This window comes from Trifolium pratense, linkage group LG7 (genome assembly GCF_020283565.1).
Source record: "Trifolium pratense cultivar HEN17-A07 linkage group LG7, ARS_RC_1.1, whole genome shotgun sequence".
Taxonomy (NCBI): Eukaryota; Viridiplantae; Streptophyta; class Magnoliopsida; order Fabales; family Fabaceae; genus Trifolium; species Trifolium pratense.
The window spans coordinates 52,180,208-52,203,283 of NC_060065.1; the positions used below are offsets into that span (position 1 = coordinate 52,180,208).

The 23,076-nt window shown below is 33.9% G+C and overlaps 2 protein-coding genes across 6 annotated transcripts; one reads left to right on the plus strand and one right to left on the minus strand.

Annotated features, from left to right (window-relative positions):
• The first annotated feature begins 568 nt into the window (after positions 1 to 568).
• Positions 569 to 5,124, plus strand: LOC123893977 (ethylene-responsive transcription factor RAP2-7-like). 4 transcript variants are annotated; one of them, XM_045943829.1, is made up of 10 exons: positions 569 to 1,275; positions 1,478 to 1,503; positions 1,612 to 1,642; positions 1,749 to 1,836; positions 2,219 to 2,364; positions 2,604 to 2,648; positions 2,774 to 2,877; positions 3,014 to 3,138; positions 3,730 to 3,843; positions 4,620 to 5,124. In XM_045943829.1, exons 1-10 carry the CDS (start codon positions 803 to 805, stop codon positions 4,902 to 4,904), a joined length of 1,437 nt encoding a protein of 478 aa, XP_045799785.1. In that variant the 5' UTR covers positions 569 to 802; the 3' UTR covers positions 4,905 to 5,124. The 4 variants fall into 4 exon arrangements, with proteins under 4 accessions (XP_045799785.1, XP_045799786.1, XP_045799787.1 ...); XM_045943830.1 differs by having other exon boundaries at positions 4,623 to 5,124; XM_045943831.1 differs by lacking the exon at positions 2,604 to 2,648 and having other exon boundaries at positions 570 to 1,275.
• A 3,257-nt stretch (positions 5,125 to 8,381) lies between these two features.
• LOC123893979 lies at positions 8,382 to 19,464 on the minus strand. Of its 2 annotated transcripts, none has more exons than XM_045943833.1 (13): positions 19,223 to 19,438; positions 18,236 to 18,335; positions 16,798 to 16,925; positions 16,101 to 16,254; positions 15,836 to 15,945; positions 14,361 to 14,444; positions 14,210 to 14,258; positions 14,035 to 14,126; positions 13,470 to 13,599; positions 10,983 to 11,056; positions 9,431 to 10,899; positions 9,209 to 9,322; positions 8,382 to 9,134 (listed from the first exon to the last, which is right to left on the minus strand). In XM_045943833.1, the coding sequence occupies exons 2-13, from the start codon at positions 18,326 to 18,328 to the stop codon at positions 8,563 to 8,565; spliced, it is 3,069 nt and encodes a 1,022-aa protein (XP_045799789.1). In that variant the 5' UTR covers positions 18,329 to 18,335; positions 19,223 to 19,438; the 3' UTR covers positions 8,382 to 8,562. The 2 variants fall into 2 exon arrangements, with proteins under 2 accessions (XP_045799789.1, XP_045799790.1); XM_045943834.1 differs by having other exon boundaries at positions 8,384 to 9,134; positions 13,470 to 13,596; positions 19,223 to 19,464.
• Between the last annotated feature and the right edge of the window lie 3,612 nt (positions 19,465 to 23,076).

Sequence of the window (23,076 nt, forward strand, 5' to 3'; positions counted from 1 at the left end):
TCATATGAGTTATTTATGTGGGTCTCGTTTCATTCTTTGTATTATTTCATATTTTCCAATTATTTAAATAATTTATTACAATGTCATGCATTAATTAGACAAACACATTTTTAATTTAATTTTAGAATAATACATAACATTTTAAAAATTTTAATAAAAAAAATATATCTCATTGATATCTGTGTTTTCTTACTGTGTTCCTTATAGTGTAGTAAGATTCGTCTAATATGAAAAATAAAAAATTATTAATATGTTATTGAAATTCGATATTCAATAAAAACTCATAAACAATAAATCCAATGCTTGACCTAATACAAAATTTGATCTATATATCCTATTCCTACCATATTATCATATCACATTTTCTCTTTATCACCATCACCATATAACAAAAATCCCTTATTATTTTTGTTGTGTAATAGTAATAATTAGAAAAACCCTTTATTGCCCCCCATAACAAGAAACTCGGCCGGTACTACGGTTGTTTAGTTACTGACCGGTTACCGAACCAACCGGTTAATATCATGAGAGAGAAAATGTTTATATATTCCATCTTCTCTTTCATTAAATTCCGTTAACATTTTTCATCTCTCTCACTCTCTCCGGTGACATGGTTTCCGGCGATAATCGCCGATTCAAACTATAAATGTAACTACCAATAATTCTTTACTCTTAACCGTTTCAGATTCCGTTATTTCACTTTTCCGGTCACCGGAAAATTTCTCCGGCGAACTTCAGAGATTGAAGAATCTTCTAACTAATAATAGTAGATTAATAATATCTCAGAAGATTAAGAAGCATCATGTTAGATCTTAATCTCGATTCAACTCAGAACGATGACTCGATCATGATGATGGAAAAACTTCCAGAAGCTTCTTCAGGAACTTCGAATTCATCAATCGTGAATGCGGAGGGGTCAAGTAACGTTACCGGAGATGAAGACTCGTGTTCAACACGCGCCGGTGATGGTTTTACTTTTAACTTCGGTATATTGAAGGTTGAAGGAGGAAACGAAGTTGTTGCAACGAAGGAGTTGTTTCCGGTGAGTTCGGGGAATTGGTCGGGGGAGTGTTCGACGATGATGATTCCGGCGAAGAAGAGTATGATGGATCTCTCGATGGATCATAACCGTGGAGTTCAAAATGGAGTTGTTCAGGTTCAAGTTCAACAACGACCTCAGGTGAAGAAGAGTAGAAGAGGACCAAGGTCTCGAAGCTCTCAGTACAGAGGAGTTACGTTCTACAGAAGAACTGGAAGATGGGAATCGCATATCTGGTTCGTGAAATTCATGGTGTTCATTTTACTATTTTAGCCTTTTCGTACATTTCTTCTTATCTGTTAGTTATTGCTTGATTGATGATTAGTTGAAATGGAAAGTAATTACTAGTATAATTCAGTGTGATTAATTTTGAGTTTAGTTGAATAATAATAATAGTATTATCTAACTTTGTTTTTGGTGGTTTTGTATTTGATGTAGGGATTGTGGGAAGCAAGTTTATTTGGGTATGAATTTGTATTTTGAGTAATTAATTTCATTTATGTTGAAGTATTTATTATATGCCTTTTTGCTATTTTTGGAAAATTTTCTGAAATTGGTATTTGGGATTGTAGGTGGATTTGACACTGCACATGCTGCTGCTAGGTAACATTTCTGCACATACTGTATTTAATAAGATTATTATGATTTTATAAGATTATGATTTGATTGTTGTCAATGTTCATTGACTTGGTGAATTTTTCAAATTCAGAGCTTATGATCGAGCTGCTATAAAGTTTAGGGGACTTGATGCTGACATTAATTTCAATCTAGTTGAGTATGAGGAAGATATGAATCAGGTTTGTAAACATTTTTTTTTATTAAACTAGTAAGAGACCTGTGCATTCACACGGGTCGTAACGGATAGTGCATTTTGGTATTATGGTGAATTTGTCAAACTTATGGCGAGTTGTTCTGATTTTGCAAAACCCACCATGTACTCATAATGTGGTTTTGCAAATCCACGTTAACGCGGTAATTGCTATCAACCGTCCGATAAAAAAGTAAATGGTTGAAATTAAAAGTGTGACAATTGAATTAATCAGAATTATTAGATTATATTTCTACGATTGAGATTGTTTATTGCGTGAAAGCAGAACAACGGACAATCTTGGTCCGTATATAGATGGATTGTGTGATTAGTTTTTCACCATTTTATTTCCTCCTAATGATGATGAACAGATGAAGAATCTTTCAAAGGAGGAATTTGTGCATATACTACGTCGCCACAGTAATGGTTTCTCAAGGGGGAGTTCAAAATACAGAGGAGTAACACTTCACAAATGTGGTCGTTGGGAAGCTCGAATGGGACAACTTCTTGGCAAAAAGTGAGGACCTACTTTTACTTAATCTGAAATTGATCAATATTGATTTGTTATATCATAGGATTATTAGATGATATGAGTATGAATTCAAGTTCTTGTATGTTGGCCTATAAAAGAAAAGGGAATTGGTTTCACTTTCAGCTTAGTTCTCAAATGGAGAAACATGTCTAAGATGCCTGTTTCAAAGAAACAATTGGGAAAGGTGTTTTTGTTATTATAGATATTGAAATGCTTTCATGCAGGTATATATATCTTGGGCTATTCGACAGCGAAGTAGAAGCTGCAAGGTCTTATGATACATAAATTATATTCTTAATTACATAATACATTGAGTTTACTAAACTTAATTATCAAAGCTCATTGGGGTTTCAATTACCAACATGTATGTCCCTTTTGATTTTCTGGAAATCAGGGCTTATGACAAAGCAGCTCTAAAATGCAATGGAAGAGAGGCAGTGACTAACTTTGAGCCAAGTACATATGAAAACGAGCTGAAACCAGTAGCTATTAATGAAGGTAGTCTTCATAGCAATACTATATATTTTTTTTTGACACATTTTACCATGACCGTTATTTCATAATTTCATTAAACAAACTATTAATTATTGTTCAGTGTAAAAATTGATTTATATATTTTCCTAATTAAACGCAGGTGGCAGTCACAATCTTGACCTTAATTTAGGCATGGCAACTCCAGGACATGAACCTAAAGAAAACAGAGGGTATCGTCAATTTCAGGCAGTCCCTTGCAACCTGCATCCTGGAAGGAATTTAAAGGTATAACTGAACTCTCTTTTTTTAACTTTTAAGGTAAATAAATGGAATTACTAGTGTTCGAACTCCAATCCTGCGTATTATATGCAATGTCCCAACCAACTGAGTTAGGCTCACAATACTGTATAATTGAACTCTAGTGCGATTTTAAATATAAACAAACAAAAAATGTATTTAGTCTAAATAAGTAGTATAGTTGGTCAACAAAAAAAAATCTAGAGTGGTGCATGTACATCATAATTTACTGTGATTTTTGGGGTTCAATATTTGAACATTAAAATACTAACCAAATATCTATTTCTCTTTTACTCTTTATTTTTTATTATATTTTACAAATATTTCAAAATACATACAAAAAATATTTGAGAGTGTATTTACAAAAATAAAATAAAAATTAATGTCCAAACATCATTTTTCAATTCAATAACACTCTTTGTAGAGGACACTATAGCTATGTAGAGTAAAAGAAAATTATGGGATCAGTGTTAATTTGGCCTTTGTGGGTTTACCCTTACCTTATCTTTGTGAAACATTTGGTTCAGATTCTTCATAAAATGTTCATGGTAATAAAGGTGGGTTCACTTTAACTTGCAGATGGAGACCAATGTGAATTCAGTTATTGGTGACCCGTCTTTGAAAAAGTTGGTTGTAACTGAACAGCGTCCTTCCATGTGGAATGCCACGTTTTCTAGTTTCTTTCCCAATGAGGTGAGACTTCACTTCCTCTCTATCTCTGATAATCTGTTCACTGCCTATTCTTTTGTTAATTTGACTTTTGACTGGAGTGAATTGTTTTTCTTTGCCAAGTGTTTTATAGTACGTATAAATATAAAATGGGTCATGTTAACATGTGCATAAATGACACATGTTAATCTTCTAAATATAAAAAATTGCATTTAATATTCGAAAAAAATTTAATGTTTAAGAAGTTAAATGCACAAATTCCAATATATTATTTCTACTTTTGTTTCCTTAACATGTGCCCTTGGTGCACATGTTAACATTTTCCATATAAAATATAGTACAGTAAATATTTAAGATTACCTATTTGTCAGGTTTCTGCCTTAGAATAAGGTGGAAAGTTTTGACCATTTTGATACAAACAAACAATGGAAGTTGAAAAAGCACATAGAAATAGAATACCCTGCAATGCATGATATAACTTGAAAATTAGTTTAAAAGTGACAAGCATTCTTCACACAAGTCGATTTTGTAGAATAGAGATAAATTCAAAAAATGGGTATAAGATTTTATCAATTGAGCCACCCACTATCGACCGACCGACACAAGTAATGCTACATATTGTAAATATTATGACCATTCTAGTTCTAGTAATAAAATGAGATGAATTTGGATTAATATTTCCACCAACATTCCATGCTGCATTGCTTTTGAATTTGTCTTATGTCTTATACAAATACAAATGAAAATACTTGGGGTGTACAATGTTGTGCATTAGTAACAGAACTTACTGAAATATTTAGCAGGAAAGAGCAGAGAGAATTGGCATTGACCCTTTAAAAGGACTCCCAAACTGGGCATGGCAAGGGCATAATAGTCAGGGCACTGCTTCCCCAGTACCACAATTCTCTACTGCAGCATCATCAGGATTCTCAATTTCAGCTACCTTTCCACCAAATGCCATCTTTCAAACACAATCTATGAACTCAATTCCACAGACACTCTGTTTCTCTCCATCCATGGCACCTGGTACCAATGCATCTCCATACTATTACCAGGTGAAGTCCTCTCAGGCACCACCACCATAGCCTAATATATTTTGTAATAATAATAATACAGATATATGAGTGGCAATTAATACGTACGCAACAAGCGTTTGCGTTAAAACTCAATTGTATAATTTGGTTAGGAATTTGATGTATACTGAGATATGACATTTTAATTGCTTATCTTGGTTAAACCATTAATCACTCACGCACGAACATTGTGTATCAAGGATAAAGCTGGAGTATATTTTGTTTATCTTCACATTTTAGCATTATTTCTTTCTAATTACTACCGAGTAGCAAGGAGTGAGTGACCCATCACATTGAAGTTATGTAAAAACAAATATTACCTCAAAAAGAAAAAGATGGAATATTACTATTACTATTAAAAAAATTGGTTTCTACTAATATGAATTCTATTTCAGTTATTTTTGACTTTATAATATTAGTAATTAGTTGTTAACTATAATCTAATTCAATTATTACCTCAAATATTTTTCTAAAAAAAATATTACTAGTTGTTATGTCAAATGGTATTTTTCTCTTTCATTCTAATTTGATTCCGGATCACCAATTTTTTTTGTTCAAACTAGTTGAGTTATTCAACGTGACTCAATAACATCAAAACAAAATTTGTGTCAAAAAGTAAATATTGTAAATTTTCGGAAATTGGGAACACTTTCTCTTAGCCAATTTTTACAAGTATGACCGGTTAACTGATATAGTCTAATATTTTTTTCATACTTTTTCGGAATACTGCTTTTTAGCCCTGGTCTATATGAGTCCATTTCGGAATATACAATTCGAAACTCTGTGATTTTGAAAGATATCTTTCGAAGCATTTCCGAGAGTAAAATTGAATTTTGGGAGGCCTGGGAACAATGCATGGGGCTAGAAGAGCAATTTCATTGAAAATGCTCTAGAAACACACTTCTATTATGAGTCAAACATCAAGAATTTCTCATTTTTATAACGTCTGTTACTTAAGGAGCAAAAAGATAAAATAAGAAAGACATAGGGCACGTGAGAAACTGATAGGGTGACAAAAAAACATCTCCATGAAATTATATTTATATATATAAATTCCTTTAAATGTACGCCACATACTATATATCTTATTAGGATTTCCTTTCCACTGCTTCCTACTTGGTGAAGACATGACACAATAAAGTGGACTTGCAACTATCTAAGGCAACTTTTACAACACCATGGCAACCACAAATGCGTTGTTATTGATATTGTTTTCCCGATACCATGAGTGCCACATTTGAAGCATTTGTTTATTTCCTTTTGATGACGCTGACTTTTGATACTTAAATGTGTAGTTGGGGATTGGGGGGTTACGAGAAGAAGTTGTGTGGTGGTGACTGTAGATGTTTGTACTTAGAATATACACTATTGACATTGATTGATCGATTTTCAACAATTTCCACTATATATGTCTTTTTTTTTTTTTACTTTGTTTTAATTTATGTTTATTTGCAGCATAATTTACCATCTATCATGTAGTGCAATATCTAACTTCTTAATACTCCAGCTTTCTCATTCATAATGTTAAGGCATGTCCATTCCTTTAATTTCATTTGTATAGAATTTGGATACAACTTGACGTAAAGTGAGAGACAAATCCCCACTCAAACTCATTTTTAGGTCATACATGTAAAAAAGCTAGTTGTTCTGGATAAGTTTAAACTATCATTGCTTAAGTTGCTGCTATGTGTTCCAAATAAGGGTAATTGATGTCCCGAAATTTGATAACTGGACTAAAAGTACACACAATTTCTAATGGAACCAAGTCATATGAGCCATTTTCTTAGTTTGTGAGTGAAAACATGTTTTATCAAACCAATTTTTACATTGTAACTAAGTCACTTGAGCCATTTTGCACTTTTTGAGTGAAAATACAGTTTGTGGAACTAAGTCATCTAAGCCACGTGAAGAAGTTACATGTAAAGAAGATAAAAGTGCTTTAAAATAGGAGAAAGATGAATTTGACCATCAAGGGAAAATGAATGGGAGGGGAGTGTCTTAGCTACCCTTCAGGCTAATTATAAGAATAGGATGACTTACCTTTACTGTAAAGCACTTTCAAACTTTTTTGAGTTCTCAATGTCTCAAATCAAATTTGAAATATCTTTTATTCAAATTTCTACTTTCCCTCTCAAACTCACATTCTCCCTTAAATCTTACATTTCTTTTCTTTCTACCCATTCTCTTCACAATTTTTTCTCTCTCATTTTCTGGTTTTTTTTTCCTATGCTACTACTTTCTTCTTATTATTCTGTTTTTTTTTTTCCTATGCTACTAAATGGGGGATCATACTATCAATCTTATCTTATGTGTTTATTTTATTTTTCAGAATGCATACAAGAATAAAGTTGAAAAAACTGATGTGTTTTGAAGAAAGAACAGCGAGAAATAAAACAGGACTACACCATAGAATCTCCCTAAATTTTAACTAATATATAAATTTTAACTATCGTATACGGGATAAATTATCACTGATAAAAAAATTCAAACTAAATATTAATTGAGACAAATTATAACTAATAAAAATTTCAAAAAAACTAATTGACACGGGATAAGTTTTAACTGATATATAAATTTAACTATTTTAGACGAAATAAATTATCACTGATAAAAAATTCAAAGTACTTATCATATGTGACACAAGTTATTACTAATAATATTTTTAAAAAAAATTAAAAAAACTATTTTATACGGATTAAGTTCTAACTAATGTAAATTTCAAACTAACTATGATATATGATATATGATATATGGAGCAATTCTAAACCCGCTCTGCTATGCATAAAAATAATCATGCCCAGAAAAAGAAATGTCGGAGGGAAAATATCCCCCTAAAAGAGGACACTGGACCTTTCCTAAGTGACAACAGGGTTACACATCCAGAATAAATTTTCCTTATTTTCATAGTCAAACAGTCATTCAAAATCAAATATTTAGATGCAAAGCTGCTGTGAAAATTATTACACCTATCCGACACCGTATAATAATATACCATTTGTAACTGCTGATGTGAACAGACGGAAAAAAAAAACTGTATCCAAACTGTATATAAATATGGTGTTGCACATCAAAATGTATGTCAACATAACATTTCTCTTGAATCAATCCCACCAAACTTCAATTTATATCCACAAGTTCAGTAAAGAAAATTACAATACCAAAAAATTATAGAGTTGATTTGCTGACTGTCCAACAAGTTTCCATTGTCCGCGCTTATAAAGAGAACACTCGACTAAGATCTAATGGCCATGCTTCCATCCATCATTGATTTCATAAATCTCACACAGCTTGCTTCCGCAATTCCAGACCTGGACATAGAAAAGGGAGGAAAGTTGAGTGATTGTTTCTTAACAACAGCCTAACAGCAAAGTCATCATTGCGGTGTTTTAAATAAATATAATAGTGGCTGACAAGTAGTTGATGACCTTTTCAACTATACATTATGGACCATGCTATTAAAAGCCAACTAGAGAGGAAGCTTGAAAATTTACCAGTTGCAGTTATAAACTGTACTGCTTCGAGTATCATCATAGCCACAGGTAGCCCATTAGACAACTTATGTCGAGAGCCAGCGCGATCACGTTCAGCAATGCTGGAAAAATTGTGCTTTTCCATTTCTGCCTTGGCTTTGCCATGGCCAAAATTGAGAAAAATAGTATAGCCAACAAATTCAAATCCCAAATGTCCTGTTGTTGTATAGATCCCCAGAATTTGGCATCTGGTATCTTGAATCATCATATCCTCTATGAAACTTATTATACCCAAGTCTTTCGTTTCGCAAAAGCTCGGCCATACCCATACTATTTCCATTCTGCATTTCATTCCACCCATCCCAATTGCCATTTGACATGACAGCATTTCTGGACTGCTGGAGAGACAATTGAGGATATGATGCCAGATTATTGACATGTGATTGATCAATCCGTGAAGAAATGCCATAAGAATCACCAAGCTGAGAGAAAGTGTTCCCAATTTCCGAAAATCGATGATTTTGTTGTGGTGAGAGAGATCTCTGCATCAATAACTGAAGCCTGGCTTCATTCTCAAGGTAATTTAATTGTGAGGAGTAATTGGATTGCAAGCCTGGAGTTGGGCTATTTAGCGCACCTTGAAGCCTCCCCTTACCAACTGCCAAAATAGCAGGATCCATAAACTCAATGTCTCCTGCCCCATAAAAATTCCCAGTTGAAGGTGTCTGATATGAATTTCTCCATAAGAAAGATGGGTCTAGCAATGAATTCCCTGTCAAAAGGAAAACAATTACATTCAACAATATTGCAAGAAGTAGGTACAAGCCGCACAAAACAATAACTAACCAGAAGTTGAGTCAAAAGCCTGCCCCATTCTCTCATGAGAAGAAAAACCAGGAGGTGGTGGCCTGCTTGGAACTGAAAATCCTGGGGGCGCCGAAATTTGTGGTTTAGGAACAGCTGAAAAATAGAGGAAAATAATTTATGTCTTCGAACAAAGAAACCAATGATAAGAAATACAACATTAAAGGCTACAGTGGCTAGTTTATGTTGGTTGTTAATACTCACCAGAAAACTTATTGGAAGAAGCAAAAAATTGACTACCGCCTATATTTTCAGATTCCTCAATGTTATTAGCGGGAAAGCCATTTGCAAAACCAATGTTGTCCAAAGACATGTTTGTTGTGTCCACAAAATCTTGAATGAGTGAGCGGCTTTTCACATATTGTTGGTTGGCACCATGAGATGGATTCACATCAAAGGTTTGGATTCTGGGTTCCTCTTGTCTTGCAAAAGAAAATCTTGATTGATTGGTTTGAACATTCCAAGAACTAGATTTCTTTAGTGAACCATTCTGATTTTCGGTGCTGTCACTTAACAACTTCGCCAAATTGTGGGGTGATAATAGTGAGTCATCCCAAGTATCAAACTCCATGGACAATATATTTGAAATTATACTACTCTCACCCTTATCTGTATCAGCGTCACTTCCAATATTAACTGCTTCACTAATTATTCTTCCAATGTGATCATTCCTTTCATCGTGAAGCAACCTGTAAGAACTGTCGCTGTCCAATTTCTCAGAATAGCCATTGCATAATGCTTTAGATCCAGGTAAGAGTGGTTCATACCCAACTTGATTATCTGTGGCTAAAGAACCAGAATTTACAACAGTACAAGGTTCGCCATGCTGCAGAGGATGAGGATTATTATGATTTGCAACAGGAGAGAAACACGACCTAGGCAAATAAGAATGACAAACAACTTCTGGATCCTTAAGCCTCTGACTATCGAAAGATATCACATCATCTTCAACTTCAACATAGCCTGATGCTACCTCAGATTTACAATCCAATTTCAAATCATGTTGTTCCTTTGAATTACAGACTCCATTATCTGATATAGAAGCTTTACTGGCTGCATTTGTAAATATTTCATCTCTAAATTTGTCCACATTATATTCTAATCCTTGAGACTGCAGAGACTTAGACTTAACCGATTCATAATCAGGAGGTTGGCTGCTAGGTTTGGTTACGGTGTAATGTTCATTTTGGGCATTTCTATCAAGGTCAACAGAGGACAACTCATCGGACAAATTTTGAATCTCTTCATTGGTAGCAGTAATTGCTTTCCCAGGACTAAAGTTGCCGTTTGAATTTGTAGTGATGTCAATAGACTTTGTTGTGTTTGATGTTGTACAACACCCACTACAATAATCTTTATCTAATGGTATAGAAGACAACTGGGTGCTCAAATTCACAGGTGCAGGAGAAACATCAGAAGCCAAAGTTTGTTCGCCTGCACTCGCCAGGGCATCCTTACAATTATTTTTTACTCCAGGCATTATACTATGATGAGTCCCATCACTTGACAGTGGCCTCTTTATTGTATCACTATGCAATGAAACTGGAATTGTGCCAGCAACAGCCGAGGAAAAGGGTAGCGTGATGCTGATTGAATCAGGCTTGGACTTGGACAGTCCGGCTGGACATGATAGACCGCCAGCAGCTGGCTGAGAATTTGTAGCCCGCAAACCCCTAATAACACAGACTCAAATGTTAATTAAATTCAAATAATCTCAAGTTTCAACATTCCAATTCAATCCAACACTATAGATTACCATGCAGCAGAGGGAGCAACAGGCTTTGCGTGACTTCCATTAGAAGGCAAACCTCTTACGGTGCTAACAGAGTTCTGCTCCATAACCAAAATAAAAAGTTAGTAATTACATGTTCAGATGCAAAGTGCCTTTAGCAGCATAGTCAATCAGGACAGAGAGCAACTAAATATGGAAACAGCACATGGAAATGATAGAGTAAAGACCGACACCCAAAAATGGAGGCAATAAAACTAAAGACTCGAGCCTTTCATCCCAAACATCATTACCCGACACAAAACATTCATGAAAACATTGTTGTTGCACAGGAAATGGGGCATATCATGCACAAAATGCGTAGGAGGACAGGCTTTGTTGTTATTAAGGTTGATTTGGCGAAGGCTTATGATAGACTCCGATGGTCTTTTATTGCAGCTGTTTTAGAAGAGGTAGGAGTCCCGAAAGAGCTCAGAATGATTATAATGAGCAGTGTCACTAGTGTAAACACAAACGTTATGTGGCGTGGTTGTATATCAGAATTGTTCGCTCCTAGTAGAGGTATTCGACAGGGTGACGCTATGTCGCCATATCTTTTTGTTCTTTGAATGGACAAACTCACCCATCTCATCAAAGAAGTAGTGAATGATGGAGTTTGGTGTCCTCTTAGAGCAGGGAGAACTGGTCTAGCAGTGTCCCATCTAATGTTCGTGGAGGACCTTTTATTGTTTGGCAAATCTACAACAGACAATATGAAAGCAATCACGGATACTCTCTATAAATTTTGTTCCTTGGCAGGTTAGATGGTAAGCTTGGAGAAAACTTCAGTGCTCTTTTCTAGAAACGTTCCTCATACCACGTGTACTAGCCTCTTGCATCAATCCGGTTTCAATGAAACAATGTCTTTAGGCAAGTATCTAGGAATACCTTTGATTGGTAAGAGCACCTCATCGCGGTGACTTTGAGCAGTTGGTAGAGAAAGTCAAAGTGGAATTATCTAGTTGGAAAGTGACTAAGCTTTCCTTTGCAGGAAGAGTTACCCTTGCAAAATCAGTAATCCGCTATTCCCATCTATACTATGATGACAATTCCAATTACAAAGAGTATTTTACATGATATTCAAAGAACTCAACGAAATTTTATTTGGGGTCATGAAGAAGGCAGCAAGAAGTTTCACATGATTAAGTGGTATATTCTTACTCTTATTAGAATTGGTGGAGGTTTGTCTCTCAGAAATTTATCCAAAACGGACAATGTGTGTCTAATTAAGATGGGCTGGGAGCCCAAACAACACAATGACAATCTATGGTGCAAGGTTCTACGTGGAAAATATGGAAGAGGACAGCTTGAAGAAGGTAATGCCATAGCCAAGGTTTCAGATTCGTTTATTTGGAAAGGTGTGGTCTCTGCCTGGAATAACATTACTCGCTTTGAGGAGTAGTCACTGGGAGCTGGAAATCTATAAATGTGTGACATGACAAATGGTTGGGAGATCAATTAGTCCTAGCTACTGATATGGGAAGCAATCCCGAGTCGATTAACAATTGGTCCTTGACAGACTTAGTTGACGAAGCGGGACAATGGAAGATGGACAGTTTCAGCGAATTAGTTGGCCATGACATAGTGCAGAAGATTATGGCTATTCCCCGCCGATGATAGAAGATGGTGATGATGTTCGAGTGTGGCCTGGAGACAAACATGGAAGATTTACAGTGTCAAGTGCATATTCAATGTTTCAAGGGCACCACAATTTGCTGTTTGATTCAATATGGAAATGTATTTGGAAACTGGATGCACCGGAGGGTATTGGATGTTTGCCTGGCAGCTGATGTATGGAAGGCTACCAACGAATAGTGTCTGCAGTACATGTATGTTGCTTTGCTGGGTGGTGTGGCTGGTTGTGGAGGTGCTTTTCGAGATTCTAATGGAGCTTGGAAAGGAGGTTTTGCTAAAAATATTGGGACTGCCAGTGCTTATGTGGTGGAGCTGTGGGTGTGTATGAAGGACTGTGCTTAGCTCGACGGCAAGGCTTTAATAATATTCAATTACAAGTTGATTCCCTGGTGGTGGTTCTAGGTATAAAGGGTGAGCAAGTTGGAAGTGCTCGTGGACGTATTCTCCTAAATATAATTCGACAGCTGATGAATATGGATTGGAATGTTGGCATCTCTCATGTTTACCGTGAAGCAAACAACGTAGCTGATGCAATAGCTTCATTGAGACGCGCAATACAAGGTTTCTCTTATTTTCAAACGCCTCCGGCGAGTTTAGAACGTTTGTGTTTAGATGATGTTATGACCTTGTAATCATTTTCTTTTGGGCTTTGCCCCTTCATTATGCAAAAAAAACTAAAGAGTTAAAGGTAGAACGAAAAGAAACATATACAGTTGAATAATTTTTCACAATGGGTTTCCCTGAAGTGTTATAACTTTGTAATCATTTTTTTTGGGATTTGCCCCTTCATTATGCAAAAAAAACTAAAGAGTTAAAGGTAGAACGAAAAGAAACACATACAGTTGAATAGTTTTTCACAATGGGTCTCCCTGAAGTGTTACTTGTGCAATCATCCAACGGAGGAGGCAATACATTCCCTGCCCGCCGTTCCATGTTGGTTGCAGCACCAGTAATTTGCTGAACATGACTTCTTAAAAACAAAAACAAAAAAAAAACAAGTGACGAAACCATTATAAGCACAAATTAGGGTAACAGTAACACGATTTATACAATGTGAACCCATCTTAATTCATTTAAAAAATAGATGATGTCATTAATTAGCTATTGAAAAATAGCTCATGTTTGCAAGTTGCCCTTAAAAAACCATCCCTTTTATGACCAGTCATCAGGTTCAGATTCCAAACAATTAACTATAGTCAACATGATATTCACAAAGTGAAAAATTCAGCTATCCTCAAATAGTTTAGCATCACAAAAAGGTAAGGTAGATCCATGATTGTTGGCTAAAAACTACTAAATGCTGATGTGAAATGATTACATGACAAGGGCCATGAACCAATTGCAACATGAATTTATTTTCAAACCAAATCATAATATACTTCGCATCGAAATTCATTTAATTTACCTAGTGTATGCTGAAACTACTTCATCTTTTGTGAAACTGTCTTCTTGAGAGCCAACCTCATGAAGATATACACAATCTGGATTGCTGCAAGGCTGTCCAAGATTTATCCAAAATTAAAAGCTAAACTAGACAAGGAAAAGATAAAAATCTATATAGGATTCAGTAGTTTTCAAACCATGTTTCTGAGCCATGCATGGCAATATTTAGTTGTTCCGAAACAAGCCCTGAAATGTATAAACCAATAACATAAGGAACTGATACGCAAGAACCAGATATCAATCATCCCATATGTAGTAAAAGGCCTCAGCAAATGCAAACATCGATACCTTAATGGTTTACCCTCCAAAACAAATCCATGTACATTTTTAATACATCGAATTGCTTCTTCTTCCTTTGAATAAGTAATATATCTGAAACAAAAATATCCTTCCTTTAGGAGCTGCAACTTTTAATAAAGTTATGATGGATGAAAATGCTATGATATGTTAATGGTCACCAAGACCAGATATAATTACAAAAACAGTTTTCAGAGAGACAATTGGGTAGCTCCCACAGTGAAAATCATGTCCGAATTGTGGTTCAAATGTGTGTGGAGAAGACCCATACAAGCACTTGTATGGAGGATAGTCTAATAGAGCGAGAACAAGAAAAACTATAGGTGAAACTATTAAGAGAGATTTAGAGTTGAGCAATCAATTCATGAATTTAAATCGTGACAGGGAATTATGATGTAAATCCATGTAGATTCACCGTCAGTAATTTCTAATCCTTAAATTAGTTTTTGACTTTTTGAAGGTTAATGGATGCAAATCCTTCAATATTGAAACCTGCAGTAAGTTTAGATATGGGCACTCTAAATAGATTTAGTATATTCCTTCCAAACAATTTAATAGATTTAGTGTAATCCTTCTGAAGTAGTAAGTTTAGTAATCACTAATGAGAAGTCATTTATTTTAACAAAACAATTAAATAATTTTCAAATAATTTGATTAATAGACTAAGTATATTATACTCCCCTGTCTCCTATTGCTACATTTACAGAAGCAATTTTCTAAAAAGATTGTCACTTTCAATTTTCAATGCAATTTTAATTAAAAAGGTTCAATTGTATCATCTAATCTAATTAATACTATATGCATCACTCTTAAGTTATTATTTTTCACTTTGAATACTTGATAATGAAAATACATCAATTAAGGATAGTATATAGTAAAGTCGTCATTATCTTTCTTTAATTTATCATATGTAGTATTCATTAATTCTTCTCTCCCTTACGACATCTTTTGCTAATTGTTGGTACTACGATCTGGATTTTCTTTTTTCTTTCTTACAATATCTGCCAACATGCAGATGCTTTGTTCAAATATACATGATTGGAACAAACAAAAAGATCATGGTGGCAACAGTTGATATAGCTTAGGTTTATGTTATGCACTGATGTATGATCTAATCAGCACAAGACCGTCCTAAGCACAACTACGATCTGGAGAACTAGTTTGTAAGTGATCCACTGACTTGGTATACTGATTGAGTCGCTAGGTCCGAGTCTGCTAACATTATCTACTAGATTATGGTGGGTTTTAGAGAGGTTTAAACAATGAATTTGACAACCAATAGAGTAGCGCCACAAACTTTCAGGAATGGCACAGAGCCACTCTGCTATGCACACTACAGTGGCTGCCATGGCTGTTATGACAATCATGCAAATACCAGTATACCACCAGTATACCACTAACGAAGAAAAGCTATACCACTAACAAAGAAAAGCTAAGCCACAAATTTGAATAGAACACAAACTTACACACTACATGTATTGTTTGGAAACTGCTGAACAACACCAGCTGCCGTCCGAGACATTGACACTTTTAAGACCTTCCCATACTGACCAAAATACTCTCGCTGCTGGAGAAGCTGCATGAATGTCAATAAAAATTTAAAATCTTCCACGGAGAACAAGGGAAAGAAATTGAAAGGCATGCATGGGAGGATAAAATTTTCTGTTGTTTTTTAACTAAACAAATGCACAAGATGACAACTATTGGAAGAATATGCAGTCAAAATGTTACATCTTCATCAGACAGATCGAGAGGCAATCCCACTATGTAAACAAGATTCCGCCGAATAACTCGCACATTGCTGAGCTGCTTTCGTCCTTCAGATGTTTTAGACTTCGCTTTCTGGCTCTTCATCTTTCTTTCCATGTGAACTTCAGCCACCAATCTAAGCAAAGATATTATCAGCAAATGAAAATTACAAAAAAGCCCAAGCATAGAAGCATTTAAAAAAAAGCTTCTAATTAGCAAGATATGAGAAACTGATAGTGTGGGGAACTGTTTAGCTGTCATTTTATACTTTCAATTTTAATCACAAAAATAACACCATGTTTTCCCTTTGTTTCCGGCTATCAAAGTTTTGAACAGATAATAGTCTAAACCATCTTTGAAAACATAAAACAAATAAAAAACAAGATGACATTTATGCAATTAAAAATGAAAGGAAATAAATTAAAACAAAATGTCTTATAAAACCAAACAGGCCCATAATAACTGAGATCTACCTTGTTCTATCTGCAACATCAAAAGAACAACTTAAGAGTTCCAAATCATAATACACACATAACTTACTTAAAAAGTTGATATGATACGAGAATAAGAGATACTTATACATATGCATGCATGCATGCATAGTTAAAAAGGGGGGGGAAGGGGATGTGGAAACAATAAACATTTCAAGTCTACAGAAATGTACTGTTAAAAGAATAACCTCTCACAGTTTGCAGCCATCCCGACAATCTTTTCCTTATCGTAAGCAGAACGACATGCAGGGCACCGTCCCTCTGTGGCGTCCTTCTCAGCCATGTCCATTATGTGATGCCAACACCAGACACAAATCTACAGACAATTAAAGATACAATTGGCATTCATCATTGTTTGTGTTCGTGATTATAGAAAACAAGCATGTCTCGGGTAAATAAAAAACACAAAAAACTGCCCCTGTATCTTAAATACATATTGATTTACAACAAAATATAGCAAGTAGCCCTTTATTCTAATCAGTAAAAGATCTAACTTATACCAAATAGTTTATAGAGTAACCACAGTATTCACTTCAGAAGTAATAATCAATAAGACACTATATTTTATTCAATAATAAACCCCACCTTGCACGATCACATGCTGCATAAAATAGACTAAGAATAAAAATTGACAGGGTGGGATGAATAGTTTTTTTTATATGCTAAATATTTTATTAGATCACCAAAATATTTGCACAATGAGTGCCTCATCAATAACAGACAACAACAGAGAAAATCGCACTGCCTGAAACAGCGAGAAAATGAAAAACGTCACACTCAGCCAACTTAAAAAACAGCAAAGCCAGAAACTACAACCCAGGACACATGATAGATCCCATTCCACCACTAATTATTTCACAACCAAGTAACCCCGAAACATCCTATGGGATTATTGAACCACAATGAACCTGGGTATATGAATCCAGGCAATTTTGCGGCTTGCAGGACACATGATAGATCCCGTCCCACCACTACTTATTTCACAACCAAGTAACTCCCAAACATCCTATGGGATTATTGAACAACAATGGGTATATGAGAATCGGGCCAACTTTGCGGCTTGCGCTTTAGCCAACTTCAAGGTTTCAGCAGGGCCACCTCTAGGATCCTATGACCAACCAGTTCGACAGACAACAATATCTTTTACTTATTTCACAACCAAGTAACTCCCAAAGATCCTATGGGATTATTGAACAACAATGGGTATATGAGAATCGGGCCAACTTTGCGGCTTGCGCTTTAGCCAACTTCAAGGTTTCAGCAGGGCCACCTCTAGGATCCTATGACCAACAAGTTCGACAGACAACAATATCTTTTACTTATTTCACAACCAAGTAACTCCCAAAGATCCTATGGGATTATTGAACAACAATGGGTATATGAGAATCGGGCCAACTTTGCGGCTTGCGCTTTAGCCAACTTCAAGGGTTCAGCAGGGCCAACTATCAATGGATGAATAGTAGGCATTGAAGATTACCGAATGTTAAAAGATCAGATTAAAAAAATCATAGACCAAAAAACCAAGTGGCCCAATTGCTAAAGAAATTTAATTAACCTTCAAAAACACACATCATCAAACAGATCATATAAAAACCTTTAGATTATTGCCCAATAAATGAAACAAACCTGGTAGCCACATTTGCATGGTCTCAATTGCTGATCTGTCAGATCCATCTCTTCTGCACAGAGAGGACAAGTCCTTTCTCCTTCATCACTCATGATTGCTCTGGATAAAAATTCAGTAGAACAAAAACACACACCATCATTGTTGAGAAAATATTGTGGGCAAGGGGACATTATAAACAATATAAACCACAAACTTTATCCTGATGTTATTGCTTCTATGTTTTGGATTAAAAACAAAAGTAAACATAAAATTCCAACAATCGATGAACCGACAATAAAGTTTTGCCAAGGAACTCAACAACAACGGCCTTTAAAAATCACACTATGTCACTTAATAAAAATCATAGATTAGATGCAAAACAACGGCCTCAGCTAAGTAAATTACAGCTTAATTCCATACAATTACACTTACACTAAGAAATTATATTAAAATTAATAAATAGATTACAGTAAGCCACGTAAATAGATCAACATAACACTAATCAGAGCATAAAATTCCACAAAAAAAAAATTGGGAATCAAATTTAAACTATCGAAGACTAACAAAATCGAAATCCAACAGAATCCAACAGAAAACGCATGATTGTGAATTGAACAATTAAATTAACAGTAAAAGAAGCTTCGAATACCTAATCCTAATTGTTCAAGAATCAAGACTAACAAAATTGAAATCCAACAGAATCCAATAAAAAACACATGATTGTGAATTGAACAATTAAATTAACAGTAAAAGAAGCTTCGAATACCTAATCCTAATTGTTCAAGAATCAAGACAAACAAAATCGAAATCCAAAAGAATCCAATAGAAAACGCATGATTGTGAATTGAAGAATTAAATTAACAGTAAAAGAAACTGAATTACGAACAATAACAATAATCGATGAAATCAAAATCGATAAAATAAAAAATCGACGAATGAATTAGAGATCTATAAGATTAAAATTGAATCTGAAAATTAGGGTTATGGATTGGAAGTGAAAGACTTACAGTGGTGAGATCGGGAAGAATACGAAACTGTGAGGATGAGATTGTTCGAGAAAGCGCGATTACGAAAACACGAGCAAAGGGTAAGAAGAGGCAATGAAATGAAGGAGGTGGCTTTTTAAAAGAGAGAGAGAGAAGAGAAGAGAAGAGAGAAGGCTTTGTTTGGATGCAACTTTTTTGGCTGCTGCTTCTCCCTCTCTAAACGTCGTTTTCAATCTAATTTCGCTTAATGGCCTTACGTTTTTATTTAATTATTACTGCCACTACCCTTTTTATTCTTCTCCCTTTGACTCTATTTAATTTTATTTTATTTTTGACAACTTTTATTTCGTTTTTTAATTATGACCTTCTATTCTTACTTTTTTTTTTCCTTTTTTACTTTTTCTTTCCTTTGAAATTTTTTTTTTGACAGCTTTTTTTTTTTATTATGACCTTCTATTTTTATTTTTTTTACTTTATTTCTTTGACTTTATTAAATTAATTAAAAAAATTGGTACAAATCAAATAAATTATTTTAATTAATAGATATACATTCTGGTCAAAAGAAATTATTTTAATTAATAGTATTTTAAAATTTTTTTACTTTTAAAAGAAAAAAAAAACACGTTTGTTTGTCTCGTCTTGGTACGGTGTTTGTTTTTTGTTCAAATTTGCAGGTTTGTTTCGATCCAAATTCAGTACAGATTCAATGACATTAGCATCATCAACGTTGCAGATCCGGATACATGATTATTTGAAGGTTGTCAAATCAATTGTAGGCTTTGCCAAAGAAATTAACCCGTTTTATGTTTTTAACTCGGATGTTGGGAGTCTGTTTACAGATCCATCCATATTATTTTCAGCAAAATTGAATATGTAATAATTTTGATTGATGTATTCCTATGAATTTGAATAAATGAATATTGTTGTTTTTTGGTAAAAAAAAACACGTTTAGTTTTTTTTCCTTATTAAGTGTTTTTCCATTAATAAAAAAAAATGTGCCAATTTTTATAAAATTATAAAATTCTTTCCTTTCACACTTAGGCCCTCATGTTTATCACAACAACAAAAAATCTCTCCTTTTATAATTAAGGATTTAGATTTAACACATTAGTCAATGAATATAATGTATTTAGTCTATATTAAAGACTTTATTCTTTTGACCAAAAAAAAAACTTTATTCAATTAATTTGAAAAAAATAATCTAAAAAAGACCTCATAATCATGGATAGAAGGAGTATTTATATTATTATTTTAAGAATTAGATAAGTTTTTTTTTACTAAAAATAAATAGTATTCATTCAAATTGTTATAGTACGACAATACAAATTCAGAATTTCTAAAAACAAAAAGTATGAATCTGCCACATACTCTTTGATTTTTTTATGGTACAAAAAATATAAAAAATTTCAGCAAGTTTCAGTCTCTCAAATATCTTTCGTAACAACTTTTTATTCCTACTTTGAAATCAACTCATGTATCGTTTTTAATTTTTTTCCGCACTCATGTTTAATACATTATATAAATCTTTCTTGCAATTTAATTTTTTTAACAAGTGATGAATTAAATATGCATTTTTAAACTTTTGACACTACAAATTTTATATTTAATTAATCTTTTATTAAAATATTCTAAATTTTGGTAAAAAAATACGTATAATATTATAAACATAAACACAAAAACTCATTGTAAAATGTGAGAGTACACATGAGTGGACTTCAAATTTGTGTCCAAAAATGAAATTTGAAATATTTAAAGAGATCAAAATTTGTTAAAAATGTTTTAGAGACTAAAAACAAAATTTGAGATATTTATAAAGATAAAAAATTTATTTAACCCTTTGTATAATTTTTTTTATTTAACCGTTATGTTTTATCTACAAAAATTATTATATTTCGGAAAGAGACTGAAACCACTTGATGCCAGAACTGATTTTTGAATCAGATTAGGTGGTTCAGTGGACCGGATATTGCGATGAAAAAAATATATTATATTTTGTTTTGTAGAAATGTAAATTAAAATTGTCCTCGTGAGTTTAACTCAGTTGGTAGGGACATCGCACTATATATGCAGGAGTCTGGGTTCGAATCTGGGACACTCCACGTATTCACCTTTAAGGTGAATTTTCTAGCCACCAGAATACTTGACAAAAAAAAGAAATGTAAATTAAAATTAACCACATAAAAGAACCTGTGTGAAGCAACAATTCTATGTAACATCAATGTTGAAATTAAATTAAACCACTAAATTGACAGCACCTGTGTGAAGTCAAAGAGCCAGTAACTACTTATCAAACAAAATTGAAGACACTTGAATCAACAAATCTAAATCATGTCAGGGCTGCATCTCATACTACAAACAGCACAAGGGAAGCCAGCTAGCTTGGACTTAGTTAAAAATGGAACGTTGTTTACTGCATTTTTTACGTTGTTAGCTAAAAATCCATGCCAAATGTAGTAATGGCTGAATGTATTTTTAGCATGACACTATGCAAGATAGTTTCCCATATAAAAACAATTTGGATGAATCCCCGTGAGGCGATACTCCAACTGAATAATAATCAATCACTAGTCACTTGATTGACATCAACATGTGATCCTCCCAAAAAGCCTCCAGCTAGAACTTTATAACTCATAAATTGTTAACTACTTGATAATTGCAGATTTTTCGACATAGATATCTCAAGTGCCAGGAGGCTTATCTATCACTAGAATGTCAAGTTGACCCCAGTCAACCCCCTTCATCATTTTCATTTGATACCTATGATCCATCATTAGAAATTCAAATAAAAATAAAATAAAAAAGTTGAAGTAGTGGCTGCTGCCTTACAAGAAGATTCATTCAATAAGAACTATTCTATAATTTGAATATGCATGCAAATTATATGGTCGAATTCTATAATTTGAATGTGTAAAATTTAGAATTTTCATATGTGTATTGAGGGTGTTCGGGTTCAATAACTTGAAATCTCAAACAAACATTCGAGTTCTACGACTGTATCAAATTTTTTAGAATTTCAGGAGGTAAAAAAAACTAGGAGGCGTGAGAAGAAATAGCCTTAACACACTGCTTAACAAGCCCACTCAGCTAATAATGGGCTTGATATTGTTATTGGGCTATTGAAGCCACTCAAACAACAACAAGAATTTTTCTCTCCCATCCCCGTGTTTATTTTCTACTCCATTTTTCCATTTTTGCCCTGTATAAAAAATTTGGAACGCGTTTTCCAAAGTTTTTCTAGTTCAAATTTCTAAAAAATTCGGAAAATACATTCCGAAAAAAAATTTCAAGGCAAAAAAAAAATTCAGAAAACGCGTTTCGAAATATTTATCCAACGGTAAAAATGGAAACTTGGGGGTAGAAAAGAAACACGTGGGTGAGAAGAGAAAAATTCCAACAACAATTCCCTGTATTGTCCTATGCTGATTTTTACTATGTCCAAAATATTCTTGTTTTTGTTTTCTCTCACATTTTTTTAATTATCGTTGCTTATCTTCTTTTATTATATATATAAAAGGTTCCATTTTTTTACCCAAAAGTAGATAGACGAAATTGTAAGGATGAAAACTCACACAAAGTGGAAGGGTTGGAGTTTGAAATCCTGTTATGACGTTCGATCTAGTAATTTCAATATTTTTGTCAATTAAATTAAGATTTGTGGGCAAAAAATTCCATTATTCGCATCTGAATAAATTTTATATTCTAAAGTGTTTTATTGGTTACTTGGTTGTATTGTTATGGACTTATGGTATCAGTTGGTTGAGTTGTTGCTGTTGAGGTCACTGGGGGATCTGGTGCAACAAAGGTTAGTCTTTAAATTTAAAGTATAAAAAATTAATTGTATGGGTGAAGAAATACTTTTTTTTTTATTGCTTAG

Excerpts from the sequence above, each read along its gene's own strand:
- LOC123893977 (XM_045943829.1), top strand. The coding sequence starts at position 803 with ATGTTAGATCTTAATCTCGATTCAACTCAGAACGATGACTCGATCATG. Across the intron at positions 1,643-1,748 it reads ACTGCACATGCTGCTGCTAG|AGCTTATGATCGAGCTGCTA; the intron begins GTAACATTTCTG and ends TTTCAAATTCAG. Across the intron at positions 1,837-2,218 it reads ATGAGGAAGATATGAATCAG|ATGAAGAATCTTTCAAAGGA; the intron begins GTTTGTAAACAT and ends GATGATGAACAG.
- LOC123893979 (XM_045943833.1), bottom strand. The coding sequence starts at position 18,328 with ATGAGTGATGAAGGAGAAAGGACTTGTCCTCTCTGTGCAGAAGAGATG. Across the intron at positions 14,127-14,209 it reads ATGCATGGCTCAGAAACATG|CCTTGCAGCAATCCAGATTG; the intron begins GTTTGAAAACTA and ends AATCTTGGACAG. Across the intron at positions 11,057-13,469 it reads TTGTGAAAAACTATTCAACT|AACTCTGTTAGCACCGTAAG; the intron begins GTATGTGTTTCT and ends GTTATGGAGCAG.